Raw genomic sequence first — 16,391 nt, 5'->3', positions numbered from 1 at the left:
GCAGCACCTTTTACACAGCGCGGGCTCGCAGCTGATAACAGACACTGCCAGTTGTTAAATCACGATTTGCTGACGGAGTTTGAGGGAATAATGCACACTTGGTTGTAAACCTGACACCTCCTTTACACACAGTCAGGTTTTTGTTTGGATGGGTGCGCTAATAGACATTTGGGCACTTGAGACAGTATTCAGGCAGCAAATTCAATTTTGTTTTGCTGGACTTAATGCTTAGATTTACATTTTAGCCACTTAAGCTGTCATTTTAATTCAACGTGCGGTCTAAAGCACATTGTTCTCAGAGATGGGAATTGAATCTTTTGAAGAACCAGAGTGAGGCTCGGTTCAGTTTGTTCATTTTGAGGCAAGACGTCTCACTGAGCCCTTGGTTACCGGAGGTTTACGCGACATGTGGATGTGTGTTTGTGTGTGACAGGGAATCTTCAAAGCACCTTTCATCTAGCGGGAAAGCAACAATGATGGAGCACTCAAAGCACAGAAAAAAACTGGTGACCTCTGCTTAATGGAGCAGAAAGACATTTCCCACTGCTTTCTCCGAGCAGACACAACAGAAAGCAAACATCCACATCATCCCAGACACTCGAGACCTCCCCTCCACCCTCCCATAGCACAATACGGATGCAGATTGAAGAACTCCTGCACTTTATATTAGTGATAAAAACAAAATTACCACAAGGTGCACTTAGTAGCTGTGCATTCGTATTGTGAACATGGATGAGCAGTCCTTAAAGTGCTCAAAAAATGGAACTATGCATTTATTTTAAACAATCAATTGTCAAAAAAAATGACAAATTCACTGGTTCTTGCTAGCAAAATGAGTGGATATGCTGCATTTTGGGGGCAGCATTTATTTCCTAAATGTATCCAAACAGAAATAAATGATGATGTTTGTTGCAGTCCTGCATGTTTGACAAGATGGATCTAAACTGCACAAGTTTAATTTAAAGGTTTAAAGGATCAGAACAGAAATTTTGGGAAATATTCGCTTTCTTGATGACTTCTCAATGTGAGATTTCCAGGAGACCAGCACAGACTGCAGGAAGTCATTGCTCCTGGCCAGGAATTAGTCCAACATTTCCTCCGATTAAACCACAACTACAGACTAAACAAACAGGACATAACGCGTTGTTTAGTGAGCTTGGGAGGTGCTGGTAGGCCGATTTTGACACCTTTGGACGTCTTTGTGCTAAGCCAAACGAGCATCTCTTGACCACAGCTCTGGCAGTGGTTGTGATCTCAAATGCATTTCCCAAAAATGTGGAACCACGACTTTTCCTCCCAAAATATACAGTGTGCACATTTGCACCAGTGTTTTAGTCTGACAACAAAAAGCTGCTGTCGTATTTGGATAATCCATCTTTCCACACAGACAAAGCTACGCATGTATCCTCTAAATGCTGAAAGTAGCTCAACAAGGAAACAGATTGAACTCGCGAAGATCTGCCGACCTTGAGAGTGATACAGACGTTATTAGGAGGTCTTAAGCTCGGGATACAACAAGTGTACTGCATATAAAGACCTCTTCGGCTCCATCTAAATAGCTTGTGACAAAGTGTGGAAAACGTCTTTGTTCTGGTATTAAGCCGAGGATAGGAGAGGTGAGGGTGAAATAGGATAGAGAGGGGAGAAGAGGAGAAGAAGCATCTTGAGACTGAGGAAGATGAATGATGGAGAGGAGGATGAGACTGGAGAGAAGAGGAGAATGGCAGGGGCATGAAGGATGGGGTGAGGAGGAGAGAGGAGGAGGGGGGGTTAATCCTAAGGACTGGAGCTGTGTTGCACTCGCTGGGGAGGGGAACTCTGTCTCTCTTTAACTGGATTTGGGTGAGCTGCTGTTTATCGGCGTATGTGTCGCCAAGCTCTCCCTCTCAGCTGTCAAAACCATCCTAATCTAATCAGGAGACATTTCAGCCATTTGCTTTCAACACGGCAGAGTGCAGAGTGCATGTTGGACTCGTTTCTGTGTGCACGAGTGTGTGTGTGGGTGAGCCGGCACATGCATACGTGCGTGGGTGCGTGGATGGAGGGGGTCGGTGGCAACAGTGGTCTTACACCGGGGTTAGCAGCTTGCAGCAGGATTTGGGGAGTCTGCGCTCCGGATGCGGGGACCCCATTGTGTGCGGCAGGCTGGCTAATCTTCATTACCGCACACAATGACGGGGCAAGAGAATGGGGCCTTGGCTGGAAAAAGGCACGGAGAAACAAAAGAGCGGCGAGCAGCGAAAGAGAGAGAGGGAGAGAGGGGAGGAGGGCTGAAAATAACAGAGGGGAGAGATAAAGGGAACAGCGAAGCGGAAAAACTCTGCTTCCTCCTCGCACAGTGCCAGCCTGAAAGGGCCGCTCGGTACCCCAATCACGTCCACAAACTGTGAAGTGCAACTGTGGCGCCATGCCCACACCGATAAGAGCCAAAATGGTTCATTCTTCCATGCTTCTCAGCAGCAGAATAAGAAGCCACCTCTGTTTTCAGCCGCTCGTCCTGCCTGTGTTCCCCCTGCTTTTGCTGTGCAGATGTTGTGTAACACTCAACTTGTCTTGCTAGAGCCACTGTTTCAGGCTTTGTCAGTCATTATGACACCAGACCTCAGGGTTAGCTGAGAGCCAAAGGCGGGGTGCGGGCGCGTGTCGCGAGCAAGCGCCGAGAAAACAAGCAGCAAAAGCAGGTCAGTGGCACAGTCTCGCAAGGCCAAGGCGGATTAGCTCAGGGTCGCAGACGTGCTGGGAGCGTGTGTTTGCGGGGAGTCCGCGCAGTTACGCAAGAGTGTGCGCATCCCGGTGACTTCGTGTGCATCCGAGAGCGTGCAAACGGGAGGTGGGGCGCTGTCGTTCCGTCTTTATTCCCACGGCAATGCTTTCAAAACAAACCTGAGCGACAAAGATTAGCCCAAGCTGCTTAAAATATTGAAAGACGTCTCTTCGCCAACGCTACCGCTGTGGGCTCTCCTCCAAGAGATAGGGTAGGGAGAGAGAAAGAGAGCATGTGTGAGTTTAGGTTGGACGGGGATGGGCGGAGGCGGCACGGCAGGATGAACCTGCTCACCCCTCTGTGCCGAGCGGCTGGCTTTTCAGCGGGGAGCGTAAGCGGAGTGCGAGGACTTTTCACCCCAATTTCATCCTGACAATGTGCGGCTGCTCAGCGGAGAGGGGTAGAGAGCGGTTAGACGCGCTGAGAAAGGTGTTAGGAACTCATTGACTTTGGCTTTTAGCTCCGTGCGCGCTGGCGTGTTGTCCGACAAGTCGAGCGTTCGGTTTGGAAGCGCGGGTGATTGCAGGGCTAACAGGTCGAAGCCCTGAATAAGAGCTGCATTAAGATTTGGGGTTAGAGTTTAAAGCCCGGCAAATTAATGTGCCTTAAATTAATGGGAGTTCATGGCTGTTACAGTGAAACATGCAATGTAAGAACAAGTGCATGTGTTTGTGTGCACGAGGACACACACACACACACACACACACACAGTACACACACCACCTGCTCTGCTGAATATTCAAAAGAAAACGGACACTTTTCCTCTAGATGCACACACAGTTACAAACACACACACATAAACCCAATAAACTCGCCGCGTCTCTCTCTCTTTCTCGCTCATACACACATACACCAATGAAAATTATTGATGTGCTCTCTTATAAAACAGTGGCTGCTCCCTAAAGTATTCCTGGCAACATCACAGGCTGAAAATAGCTGCCGACCCAAATAACTTTCCCCGCCGGAACGACGAGGAGCCAGACCACAGCCACCGGCGACTGGCTTAACTAATTGGCATCATTTTACAATGAAATAATGTCTGGGGCAAAAGACTGAATAACACATCGCAGTAAACTGGAGAGCAGGACATATGTGCCGTCTCGCCACGCAGAGGCGAGCGGGGAGCGCTTTGAGGAGGGGAGTGTTGAGGGGGAGGACGGGGATGCCTTCGTTCTTGTAAGCATAAGTTATCGAAATTCTCTTCCCTGAAAGTACGCAAAGGGGAATTGGGGAGTGAAACATTTATGTGACACCATCAGTTTAGTTAAAAGACGGGAAAAACATCCACATCAGGGGTTCTTGAATGTTTTTAAATCACAAACTGGTGTTTGCTAAGATGTGTATCACAGATCCCCACATGAATACTTTGTTTTTTCTTGATTTTTGAATAATAGAATTTATTAGTGTGAAGAGAGAAATAGATGGAGATGCTCTTACTGTGAACAGTTATAGTAGATAAAATTACAGTTGGCTGGGTTTGAAGAGTGATGGCACACATGCCAAAAATATAATGAGATGCATTTCTGCATCAATGCAAAAATGTGTCTTTAAAGTCTTGATTTTAGTTCAATATTTCAACTTATTTCTAATGCAAATCAACTTTTTCCAGGTATTCCCCAAAAACAAAGTTTGCATTTTCTTGATTTTAATGGAACAACCTGCCAGAAGTTGATTTATATGGGAAATAAGATAAAATATTTGTACTTTGCTTGCAGATTTTATGCACAGCTGACCATCTTTTTGCAGGAACTGCATCCAGAGCTGTTTGAAATGGCCCATTGTCTTTGCCCAAGGCCCTGCGCTCATGTCAGCCCACAAGATACCACCAAAGCTCCCAGTTTAGAACATCAAATCCACCACCGCTGCAAAGCTGCTCATACACACTGACATGCGAGTACTGTACATACAGGGCAAGGGAGAGGGAGGAAGGCAGAAACACAGATGTCTTTTGGCAGCCCAAATCTTAATTAGCACCAGGAAATTCATCTAATCAAAGGGTTGCCAGCCCATCATTAAGGCTAAAACACACACTGCTGTCCTCACATACCAGAGCAGAACAATGGGAAACAGAGGTACGCTGTCACGCTGATGAATGGCTCTTCCCACAGGTCTCATTAAATCACAGAAGGGCACTTCCCAGGCCGTTCGAGGAGTTAAACAGGGTGCAAAATCTTCTCACCCCCTCTGTCTGTCTGCGTTGACACTCACACAGCCCATTTTTTTCAAGGCTGCGTGTCAAAATAATATTTTTTCCTCGTGAAAAATTGCGCTTTCAGGCTTTGACATACAGGCTAATCCCAATTCAAGCTGAATCTGGCTGCTTTTGAGGATACAAGTCGTATCTTATTCAGACAACTTAGCCCCGCAGGGGCTTGGGATGACTGAAACTACATGACGTACCCAGTTGGCTGGAGATACCCCTGTCTTTAGGGTAATCTGGGACCCAGTTTAATCTTCCAGTGAATTTAGCATCAGCTGCTGACAATGGAGAACATCCTTTATCTGTTTCTGACTGCCCATCTGAGTCCTCTCCCCTGGTTTCAAATACATTTATTGTGAGATTGAGAAAATGTTTGATGTCATGGTACTCCTGAGGAAGTAGTAAATGCATGTTTTGTATCAAAAGAAAAAGCAATTTGCTCTAGCTTGTAAAACAGGACCAAGTACATCTATCCAGTTCACTGTATCCACAGCTGGATCACCCAATGGGCAAAGAGGGCAACTGCGCCACAGACCTCCAAGGGGCCCCAAAACCTCATATTTATCGATTTGGGAGAATTTTATTAATTGCAAATTTCATCCAAGAATTTGCACAATTGAAGTGAAGTACGAACCAGGGTGGCGCCTGCTTATTTTGGTGCCTTGTCCTGATTGAAAATCTAGTTTGTATACCATAAAACTTAATTTAATATGTTTTTGTTCATTTTGTGCTTAGACTGTGCAAATTGCTAAAAAAAAAAAATGCTTCATGAAATTACCACAAACCAATTGAGTCACTAAAAAACTTACCCTTTCCATCAGGTGCAACAGGACATTATATCAACCAGCATGGAAATAAATTAAAAGAGGAAAGAATGCAAAACAATGGCAGTGTAATGATGCAAACAGATTAAAAAAAGAAAAAGCAGGATGAGGAAGAGATGGATGGATGGATGGATGGATGGGAGGGAGATACCAAAGGAGGTAAAAGGTCCTGACACACTGGCCAACCAGGCGGACAGCTTTGGAGCAGCGAGCCATAGCAGGTGGAAAAACACCACTGGCTTTGCATGTCGGACGACCACAGCTGAGCGCGGAGGCCGGCATGCAAAGCGCACACACATGTGACTCCACAGAAGGCACACAAGCTCGCTCGCCGCTTACATAATACAGCGAGGAGTCAAGAACACGCCCCTTCTCAAAGCTGATAACTGGCATTGTTCCGTCTTTACTGAACTCTGTGACACCCTGAATGGATCGCAAGCCAAGATAACAACCTTTTAAAAGACTTACAAAAGCACGCTCTGCTAAAAAGTCAACAAGGCCTGCATTGGAGACGCAGCTGTGATCTTCGCCAATGACTGTGCTGCTTTATCAACTATCCAGAGCGCAGCGCGTCCTTGCGGCTGTCACCACCAAGAGCTTAGTGCCGTGATTGATGACTGGCTTCAGATGACAACAACAAGCAGCGGTGTTTACTCAGGGCAAATTGCCCTTGTCTCTCTCCGCCGTCCATCTCTTTCTCCCCCTTTCCCTCTCGCTCAGTCTTTGGAGAGAGATGGTCCACATGGCTGGATCTCTGGTTTCTGGATGGCTAAGAGTCCCTCGGGGTGGGATTAGCCTCCCAGACTGACAGCTAAACAAACAAATAGGCCAAAGCTGGTCTTCCTGCTTGCCAAGGCTGCCTAGCAACAGGTAGGCACTAAGATGGGATGCAACGCTTGGTATGTCATAGCCAATGATGGCTATAAAATGCCTGGACATAGTGCGAATGTGTGGCCATTATTAAAGCCAGTGGATTTACAAATATGTGAGCAGGCTGGAAAATTAAACACATTGTGGGCCAAGTGGGAAGATAGAGGAGGTAACCAAGGCAACCGGCTATTGCTTGATGCCTTTACATGCTTGCATAGAGTGATTCATGGCAATTATGTCATTTCACATGTCATTTCAAAAACATATTACTGAACACACGCAAGGTACAATTTCATAAAAATCCCTTGCAAAGTGACAAACTGCCAGTTTTACACTTTTTTTTTGCAAAAATTAAATAAACCAAATATAAGTGCAGTTTAGAGGTGCTGTTTGGTGGATTTGTTCACCATGGGACAGAGCCAGGCCAGCTGTTTCCCCCTGCTTCCAGTCTTTATGCTAAGCTAAAATAAAAATGAGACCAGTATCGATTGTCACATCTCATTCCTTTACGGATATTATTTACATTATAGATGTAAACGAGGAGGGACGCTTTCAAAAAAAACAGTGGAGTGGTCTGAAATTTGCATCGTGATAGATGTAAATACTTTTGGCGCAGCGATTCCACCGGCAGCTTTGTGCCGTTTATTTGCGTCACGCTTTCTGCAAAAGAGCTTTTATTCACCATTGTGCCAAATTTTGATTGCATAACCCTCCAGAGTTCAACTTTTTGCAGAGAGACTGACTTTAAATGGGGGTTAGAGCAGGGCAAATCAAACAAGGCAGCTGTGACTTCGTCTTCTCAGAATTTGTCAAAAAGAAACAGAGCAAGAGAGAGTCATGAGATAAAGAGCAAGAGGGAGAAAGAGAGAGAGAGAGAGTCGGTGGTGATTCCAGAGCATAAAACGAGTGCCTGAGACTCCTCTTCCTTTCTCTTTTCTCCCTGCGGTTGCCAAGCCGGATGGCAGCAGCGAAGCATGTCGGATCACTGTAAGGTGCTGTAACGGCTTCCCGATTTCGCCTCAAATGATGTGAAAGTCATTGCCAAGCCATGTGTGCTGGTGTGAGGCGAAAAAAATGACTGGCTCCTCTTCTCACTGTTAATCAAACCTGGGGTGGCAGAGCGTTTTGCAGACGGAAGCCATACATAAAGATGTGCTTGTTCACCGCGCTCCCTCTCACCACTCTCTTCCTTCCTCCCGTCGCTGCCTTTTCCCCCCCTCCACCGCCTCCTCCGCCTCTCACCCTCTATCTCTGACGGACCAGTCACCAGAGCGTCAGACAAATGAATGCTTCCACGGCCGTCCTCTCGTTCATCAGTGCTTCCAACCTTTTCATCAACGCCCATAAAGCCGGAGCAGGCACCTATCGCTGGCAATCACCTCTCAGCTGCCTGAGTGATGAGACAGAGGTGGCAGAGTTCACTAAGTGCTCTTATGACAGAATGGATGTTACTGGGTCAGGGGGTCGCTCGCACATCTCATCACACAACATGCACAAACCTGTGCACCTGCATGTGAGGACGTGTGCATGCATAGAAATCACATCCCGATCTCCAGAGAGCATCCTGTAAATCGAAGGTTAAATCGCAAAAATCCTGTGCATCTGTTTCCCTTTCCCCCCCTAACCCTGTAAACAGACGTGCATCTTTTCCTGGAATCAACGCATTGAGTAATCACCTTGCGGCTGGAAACACTTAGAAGCGTCCAGCAGAGATGCTGCATTGTGCAGCAGTGCACAAAGGCTTCCTTTCATGCCTCGGTGCGTCACGGGCCAGGCCATGTCAAATAGATTCTACTTGGCATCCATCTTCAAGATCTTCTGACTGTCGTTGGGTTAGAGGCGAGCAAAACATCGCCGCAAGAAATCAATTTCATATCTGAGTGTCATGAGGCAGCACGGGCTCGTCGGGATACTTTGAGGATGTCTGGAATTTAGCTGCAGCTGTATACGCCTGCTGGTGTATTAAATGAGTAAAACAATCTATTAGGAGTGACTCTGCCGTCCCGTCTGGGGTGATGCTGCAGCGCTACTTTTCTACCTTCCATCACGTTTTGAGAGGCTTTGTGCAGACGGGACCAAATGTCAGTTAAACTAAAGGGGAATTAACAGCATATTTCTTTGGAGAGCGTCCAAACTTGATTTCAGGAATTCCGCGTCTCATACTCACAGCTGATGTGACATTTTAATAAAGCCACAGGCGTGGAGCGAAGACACTACCAGGAGCTCTTTTGAGACAAATAAGATTAAGTCCCAGTTTGTCCTTCCTCCTCCTGCTCACAGTATACTGAACTGAGCACTGATTTAATTTTAATTTGCATAAAATTACATCAAACAGCAGCGAGTGAAAGGTCACAGAGAAGATAGGAGTGTGTGTTTTAGCCGGCTGGTGTGTTTCAGCAGGAAATACACGATTCAGGCATCTAGACTCACTCGCCCTCATCGCTGGCGCTCGGCAAAGCAAAGAAAAGTGGCTCGGTGACTACCTGGCAGCCGCCGTACGGCAGCAGAGCTGAGCAGCGCACGGCGTGGGGAAAATGCACGAGTCCCGAGCTTACACAACAGCCCTGCAGAGATCAAAAATCCATACTGAGCTAATTCTATAAGAGGAAAGCAGGAAAAAAGAGGTGGCGAAAGAGAGAACGGAGGAACAGGGGATGGAGGAAGACGGAGGCAGGAAGGAGGGGGCCAGTTGGCTGCGCTTCCCAGCATGCCTGCTGTGTGTGAGAAAGCAGCTGTGGCCTACTGAGGATTACATAACATACTGAGACACGTACGCGGCGGCGTGCACGCACGCAGACACGCACACGGCAGCGTATGGATGCATATAGACATCCACAGTCTTTCTATGCTCATTGTGATCTCTCTGGGGGGCTGAGAGAGGGGTCGCCACACTGATGGAGCTCTCTGGCCCTGACCACAGCTATAACAGTCCAGCAAGGAGCGACTTTTCCCTCGGAGGCCTCGGCCAAAACGCAAAATAACTCCATTTATCTGCACCCCTACTTCTTCCTCCACCACGCCTCTGCAGCCTCCTCTTCCCTATCTTTCTGCATGTGTACGTCGCTCCTGGGGGGGTTCGAGCCCACCGGACTGTGAAATGCGAAACCCTGCAGCGGGGAGAATGTGCGTGCTCGGCAACTTCCTCCACCTCCACGCTCCTCGTCACCCCCACCCAGATGGAGCTTCTGCTGCTGCTGCCCCTGCCTGAGAAATGTACGCGTTTTCAAGTCGCGAGCAAGAAGTGAATGCGTCTGAGCATGCGGGCTCGCATATGGAGGTCGCACTGGAGAGCCCTGCTACTCCTTCCATATTTAGAAACGCCGAAGCCATGTGCAATCTGGCCACGTCCACATATAGAAGCCCATAATGCACTGTGGCAACATACAGACATTTCACATGAGTAGACATCAGGCACTCAGTCTATGTGTGTGTTGAGCCCCTGAGGAATAATATATGTGTTGGAGGGTATGGAGTGTGTCCTGAGGTCAATGACAGACAGCCATTTGTGGTGTCCTGTTACGTCCTACCCATCAGGGTCAAGTGCTGCGGATGAGGGCACGTCATCAGTGCAGGCCTAAGGCGCTTGAAAAATCTATCATGTCAGCCTGAAATTCAATCCAGATGTTTTGTCTTTTTACATTTCAGCATCTCCAAACACGCTGATTAACGTATGACAGCGAAGCCAAACAAGGCAAGAAAGATGACAAGCAATTTCTGTTGGTGTAAAGATGCAAAATAGCACACGTACACTTTGCTTTGAGGGGAACTGGGTTCCACATATAATGAGAGAGAGCTATGACCAGCTCTGCTTGTTCCAAATCCAGCTCAGCCCTGCTGTTTGTTCCAACTCAGAACAGCCGACTGTACTGGGATTTGGAAGCGAGACATTTTGGCACAATTTGGTACAATAATGGAACAAATAGCAGCCTCAAACATAGACCTCCAAAACACTTTCCTCCTTTTCTACTCCCCATCCCCCTATAACCGGCTGAAGCGTGCCTCACAGATACCAACAGGGGACACAGTCATCACTCTTGCCATCGCATCTCAGGGAGCCATTTAGGGGCCGACTACAACGGCCTCCTATCTCACCATCAGACCCCATAAAAGCTTCAAATTCTAAATTGTGCCCGGAATACAGAGGGGATTGCTCAAACCGCGGGCCGCGACTGGAGACAGCGCTTTTAAGGAGAGCCACAGCTCATAATTCATGTATTCAGGAGGGCCGGGTGGCATCTTCATGTTGCTACAATGAACACAAGTCTCGCTTTGCCAAGAGCATTCCTGTGCTGTGTGGGGAGAGGGGCTTTCAAAGTGTGGGGCAAGTCATAATCCTTGTGCTCACACTGGCACAATGCAATCTTCTTATCCCAAATAAGGGTTGTTTTCCAAAAACACGTCTTTGATATTTACTCCAGTGATTCATAATGGTACACAAGCCTCCAAATGTTGTGAGTAAAAGCTGCAAATTGGAAGATAAAGTGTTTTCAAACTATGTATGATACATTCTTTCACTCTTTAGGGATTTCTTTAATTATGGTCGTAGTATAAATCAGGATCTGGATAAAGAACATATGCTTTTTGCTTTAAAAATGAAATAAAATCTACATTTTGTTAAGTAGCAAAAGTGGCAAGAGGTGCATGAAGCATGTCAGCTTACATCTCTGCTGATGTAGATGCTATCAAGAACAGTTTATCCCATATGGAATTCAGGTTATACTCTAAATTCAGACATCCCACATGTAGAAATGACATTTTTCTCATACAAAGTAACAGCAGAATGCACCCTGTGCAGCTGCTCAATGAGAGCAGATATCTGAAACGTGACGGTTACATTTTTCGTAATGATTTTCTTTAATTCCAAAATGGACGTTGTCTGGGGGAGAACAGGCTGCAGACAGTCGAAGAAAACCGACATGTCCATTGTGCACAGACAAGACCCTTCTCATGCCTTTTGCCTACACATGCAGCTCTCCCTCTCTTCCATTTGCATTAGGTATTGATTTTGATATGCAGACTGTGGGTGAGAAACAGGGAGAGACATGCACTGCATATGGTGCACGTAGGCCCATGCAATTTAAAATCCAGTGACAGTGAAGGCAGGGAGTTGGAGACTTGTTATGAAAAGATGCGTCGGTAGCTAACAGTAGGATGCCAATTAGGCTGCTTGGCCACGACGAATGGATCCGCGGTCACGCACCGGTTTCCCTCTCTCCCTCTCCCTCTGTCACTCCCCCTCCCTCCCTCACGCATGGAGCAGAGAAGTGGGAAAAGGCTGAAGCTCCTATTGCATGAACAATACCGGAATCAAATTTCCATGCAATGATTTTTTTCTTCCCCGGTCAGTCAAGTGCAGCATGGAAAGCATCATCATCACAAGCAGCAGCAGCCAATGTAGGTGGGCCGATGGCTGCATGGCCCTTATTTGGGCTTAGGTACAGAAAATGAGGGGTTGTTTAGTAAAAGATGGTGCTCTATGCATGAAAGGTGCAACTAAATTGAGATTGTGGAAGAAAAACAGGAGATAAGGCTGAGAAGAAGTACAGATTTGAAGCAATGTCACACCAGAAAATGTTAAGGGACAATGTTTCTGCAAATATCAGGAGCATTTTTAGGCGTTAAAAGAGACAAACACACAGACACACGTGATGATACACTTCGCAGTATGGAATCCTGGGTTAATACCAACAGAAAACACATGTGTGATATTGTGTGTCAGGAACATAAGAGCAGTCATGGCCGTGCAAAGTGCCGGCGCGTCTCCCCTCGCATCCATCACCATGTGGCCGCGTGGTTATCTCTCCACATTCATCCACCGAACTTGGATGGAGGAAGAGTGTGAGGAGGTGGAGAAACGTGCGAGCGACCATGCAGGATGACAGTTATTCCTTGCCTGTACTACCTTAGCACATTTTTTTCCCCCACCACTGCATTTAAAGATGGTACAAAGCCAGACATGTTAGGAAATCTATTATGGATAAGAGAGGAGACTTCGCTCCTTGAGGGGTTCGCAACTCAGTAACCTAAAGGGATGCAGATGCATTATTCACGACCAATTCAGTCCCTATTATGGGGTCCAGATCTTCATCTTCCCAAATCGCATTTGACAGCTTTATTACGCGCCGGGGAGCGTTCGCGTCTTATCCACTTTGCCATCTCTCGGAATTGTCAGACATATGAGTGATATAAAGAATTTCATCCCCTCATTTCTCCCCGAACTACACACATCCACGCTTCGGGGAAAAGTTGACGCCTGCATCTCGAGCGCATGTGATCCCATCAGGGAGCGGGGCCGCGCGGCTAAAGCTCCGTAATTGAAGGATGCGCGCCGGCTAGAATGCAAAGTTGACACGTACCTGCTGCCAGTTTTCCTCCAGCGACGGCATGGCAGAGAAGTAGCCGGTGTCGTGGACGAGCTGAAGTTCCTGAAAGATACTGTGGTTCGCCAAGACATCCATGCTGACGCTCGGTGATGGAAAACAAGACCGATCCACAAGAAATGTGCCTCCTCTCTTGGCTGTGTCAGACCTCTACATCCACTTCTTTCATATTAGTCCGGAAGAGGAGATTAATTGCTCAGTGTGGCCGCTGGAAATGTGGCGATTAGCGTCCCTGTACCTGCGCGCATTATCGGACTCGGTGCGTAAAAGAGACTGGTGGTGATGGAGGCTCCATGCGTATCCGCGTTGCCAAACTAGACACTGATGGGGAGCCAAAGGGTGGGAGTGGCTTGGTAAACGAAGGGGCGTTGTTTAGTTTGTCAATCAGCCCCTCAGATTGTCCATTTAAGGCGAATGGGCGGTTGAGGAGTTATTTGAGCGGAGCCGGAGCGTGGAGAGGCGGGGCTAGGGAGATCTTGCGGGCGCGATTGGCTCCGGTGCCACGTCGCTCATGCCAAATATGGGCTCGATAGGTGAGCTATTTATGGATGGGTATATTAGATTTGGAAGAAGGTCTAAAAGGCTAGTCTGAGAGGAGAAGCCGTGGTGTAAACATCATGTGCTCACAAACAGGAGCTGGAAACATTATTAATTGGCTGCTATATTGTTCCACAGTATAAATATTTAATCATAATGAGATGCAGGATGAGGCATTAGACGATAGGAAAAATATATTCCTGTACAGGGACTCACCTTATGCTTTAATCATGAGTTTACTGGAAATTTATCAAGCTTAATGACATTTTAATCTCCCATAATATCACCACAATGCTCCTGTGGAGGCTGTATTAAATATGGGGTGTATACTGTCCATAATAGAGATTTAATGTGTTTATTATATATTTTTAATGTCACAATCCAATAGAGATATCCTCACAAGTTGTTGATCTCAAAGAGAAAACAAGCGGTTTATTATCTTGACCCACACTGATAGAAATCAACCTGTGCACTTCTTTCATGCCTCATGTGCTGGAAGTAAAGAGGGGTGAGGAAAAGTCCACTGTGTGTGTGTGTGTGTGTGTGTGTGTGTATGTGTGTGTGTGTAATGATAAATAAGTAGCCCAATCTTCCTCGATGCGTCTTGTTTGGTGGCATGAGTAATGCCGCTGGCTCGGTCTCCGTGTGTAAGCCATCGAAATTGTTCACTTCCACGCAGGCTCAATAGTATTCTCTCTCTGTCTCTCACACACGCTCAGATACACACACACACACACAGTGTTGTAGAGGTCTGTAATCTCATTACAGTGCTCGGGGAAGGCTGGCCGAGGGCCCCGGCAACACGATTTATGCATGGCATTTTGGGAGGGAGGGCTCAGCTCAGACGGACGGTGAAGCTCCCGCTGACATTTATCCATTTGACACAACTCACTCTGCCTCTCCTTCCCTTTCCTGCTTCTTTCTCCTGCCTCCTGCCCCCCCTACCCCTTGCTCTTTACAATGCCCCTTTTTACTTCTCATCTTTCTATCTGTCTCACTTCTTCCCCATGATCCTGTTCCACGCTCTGTATTTATTATCACTGTTTTCAGCAGGAATGGATGGACACATGGCTATCTGCCAGAAGGGAAACACATGAAATAAATGCAGACTCTAACAGCTGCCATGTGCATGGCAGAGGTCGGTCAGCCTGAGGCGTAGTTCCAAATTCTGGACTCTGTGGGCCCCTCCCCAAATCCACCACAAGTCATTTTAGTATCTTTGTGGGTCCTCCTGACACGAGGGCCTTTTGTATTTTCCCCCAGTCAGACACCCCTGAGGTCAGCTGATGCAAAACCAATGGTCTAGCATGGCTGTGTCCTGTTCAGCCCACGTGGCTGACTGAAGTGTCAAATATTCAACAGCTAAATCCCGTTATTTTTATGAATTCTTCATGTGGTTCTTTGGATGGGTTGAAGTCTGAACTCTCCGCTAATTGAAATCCGTGCAACAAAATTGTTTACAATAGTAAAATCTGTCCAAAAATCCTTCGTGTGACAAAGTCAACTCGCTCATGTGCTGTGCTTTCAGAGAGTCATGTTATGGGCCCATCACAATACCAGGAGTTTTAACACTGAAGTCAAAGTTGGCTTGGATATCCTGCAGCTTTGGACTTGGGCTGATGCTCTGCATGGAACTGAAACAAAGACTTAAACAGCAAAAGCTAAATTTTTTCTCCCGACACAATTGTCTGCATGCTCTTTCAAAACCTCCCCCACAGGGCCAGGAATATAGTTCTGGCAAAGAACTACAAAATCCCTGTAATTAAACAGTGTCTTTGGCCTGAAACATTCAAATTTAAGAGTCTTGAAGACTCTCCATGTGTAATTTGTCTTATTTGTGGGATGTAAGCTCCTCCACGGGTCATTAAAACCCACCAAGGACAGAACCTCGGTGGAGACTTATGGAGAGTCTGATTTTGTGAAGGTGCTTCACCCCATTATTGATGTATGGAAATACATTATTTACCAAAGTGATGAAGTTATACACTGGGATTGTCAGCTGACAAGTAGAGTATGAAGAGTGTATGCACATGTTTTCTGTGTTTCACCACAGTCCACCACACAGAAAATAAAAAATCACAGTAAAACACAACATAAATATCTTTTAAAGTGGAAAAACATCAAAATTAACCTGAAAAAAAAAAAAAATTAAGTCCTGAAATTCTTATATTTCTCAACACGTAACAGTATATTATCTTAATGAATATTGGCAAATAAAACCAAATAGCCGACAAATATAACTTACATTATATATGTTTGCAGCAGCTTACAGATGCCACAGTAAAGCTATGAATCATAAAGCATCTAATTGAAGGAATACAGCAAGAGATAAAATATCAACCATAAAGTTTGATTATACAGCACTCAATATTATTAAGGTCAATATGAACTTCATTCCAGAACTTATGGCACTTTAAATGCTCCTGTACAGCAGAGCTATGAGTTCTTTTTTCCCATTTTGAGCCCAAATCTTCCCATTTAAATTAACCTCCTGTTTTATTGTATCAGCCTGTCATAAATCACACTTGTTTCAAGCAAAATCCTGAAAGTGGTGAAACTGCATGGGAAGAAATGCAGTTATTTCACACTTAATTCACTCCTCGAGTCGCTGAAATTGTTTGGTTTGCAGAGCACCACCCTGCTGCAATCACCGGGAATTAGCAAAACTGAAAGCATCGTCTTCGTGCCCGCTCTCAGCTGTGTACCCTCCACCCTCCTCCTCCTCTTCCTCGGCCCGAAGCCCATGCATATCATAGATAAAAATAAGTGCTCGCCATTATCCGTGGGCACACAGCGTTATATTGTGGATGCTGACA

General features: G+C 46.3%; 1 protein-coding gene across 1 annotated transcript in view; it reads right to left on the bottom strand.

Moving 5' to 3' along the window:
• Positions 1-13,131, bottom strand: part of klf7a (Kruppel-like factor 7a) — a 32,527-nt gene extending 19,396 nt beyond the window's left edge. Inside the window, exon 1 of the mRNA XM_041966404.1 lies at positions 13,015-13,131. Within this exon, the coding sequence (XP_041822338.1) occupies positions 13,015-13,116 (102 nt within the window). The 5' untranslated portion in view covers positions 13,117-13,131. The remainder of the gene's footprint in view (positions 1-13,014) is intronic.
• Positions 13,132-16,391: the final 3,260 nt, after the last annotated feature.

Source organism: Chelmon rostratus, chromosome 24, assembly GCF_017976325.1.
Source record: "Chelmon rostratus isolate fCheRos1 chromosome 24, fCheRos1.pri, whole genome shotgun sequence".
NCBI classification, from domain to species: Eukaryota; Metazoa; Chordata; class Actinopteri; order Chaetodontiformes; family Chaetodontidae; genus Chelmon; species Chelmon rostratus.
The sequence above is the reverse complement of the archived record's forward strand: the minus strand, read 5'-3'. Positions and strand labels throughout refer to the sequence as shown.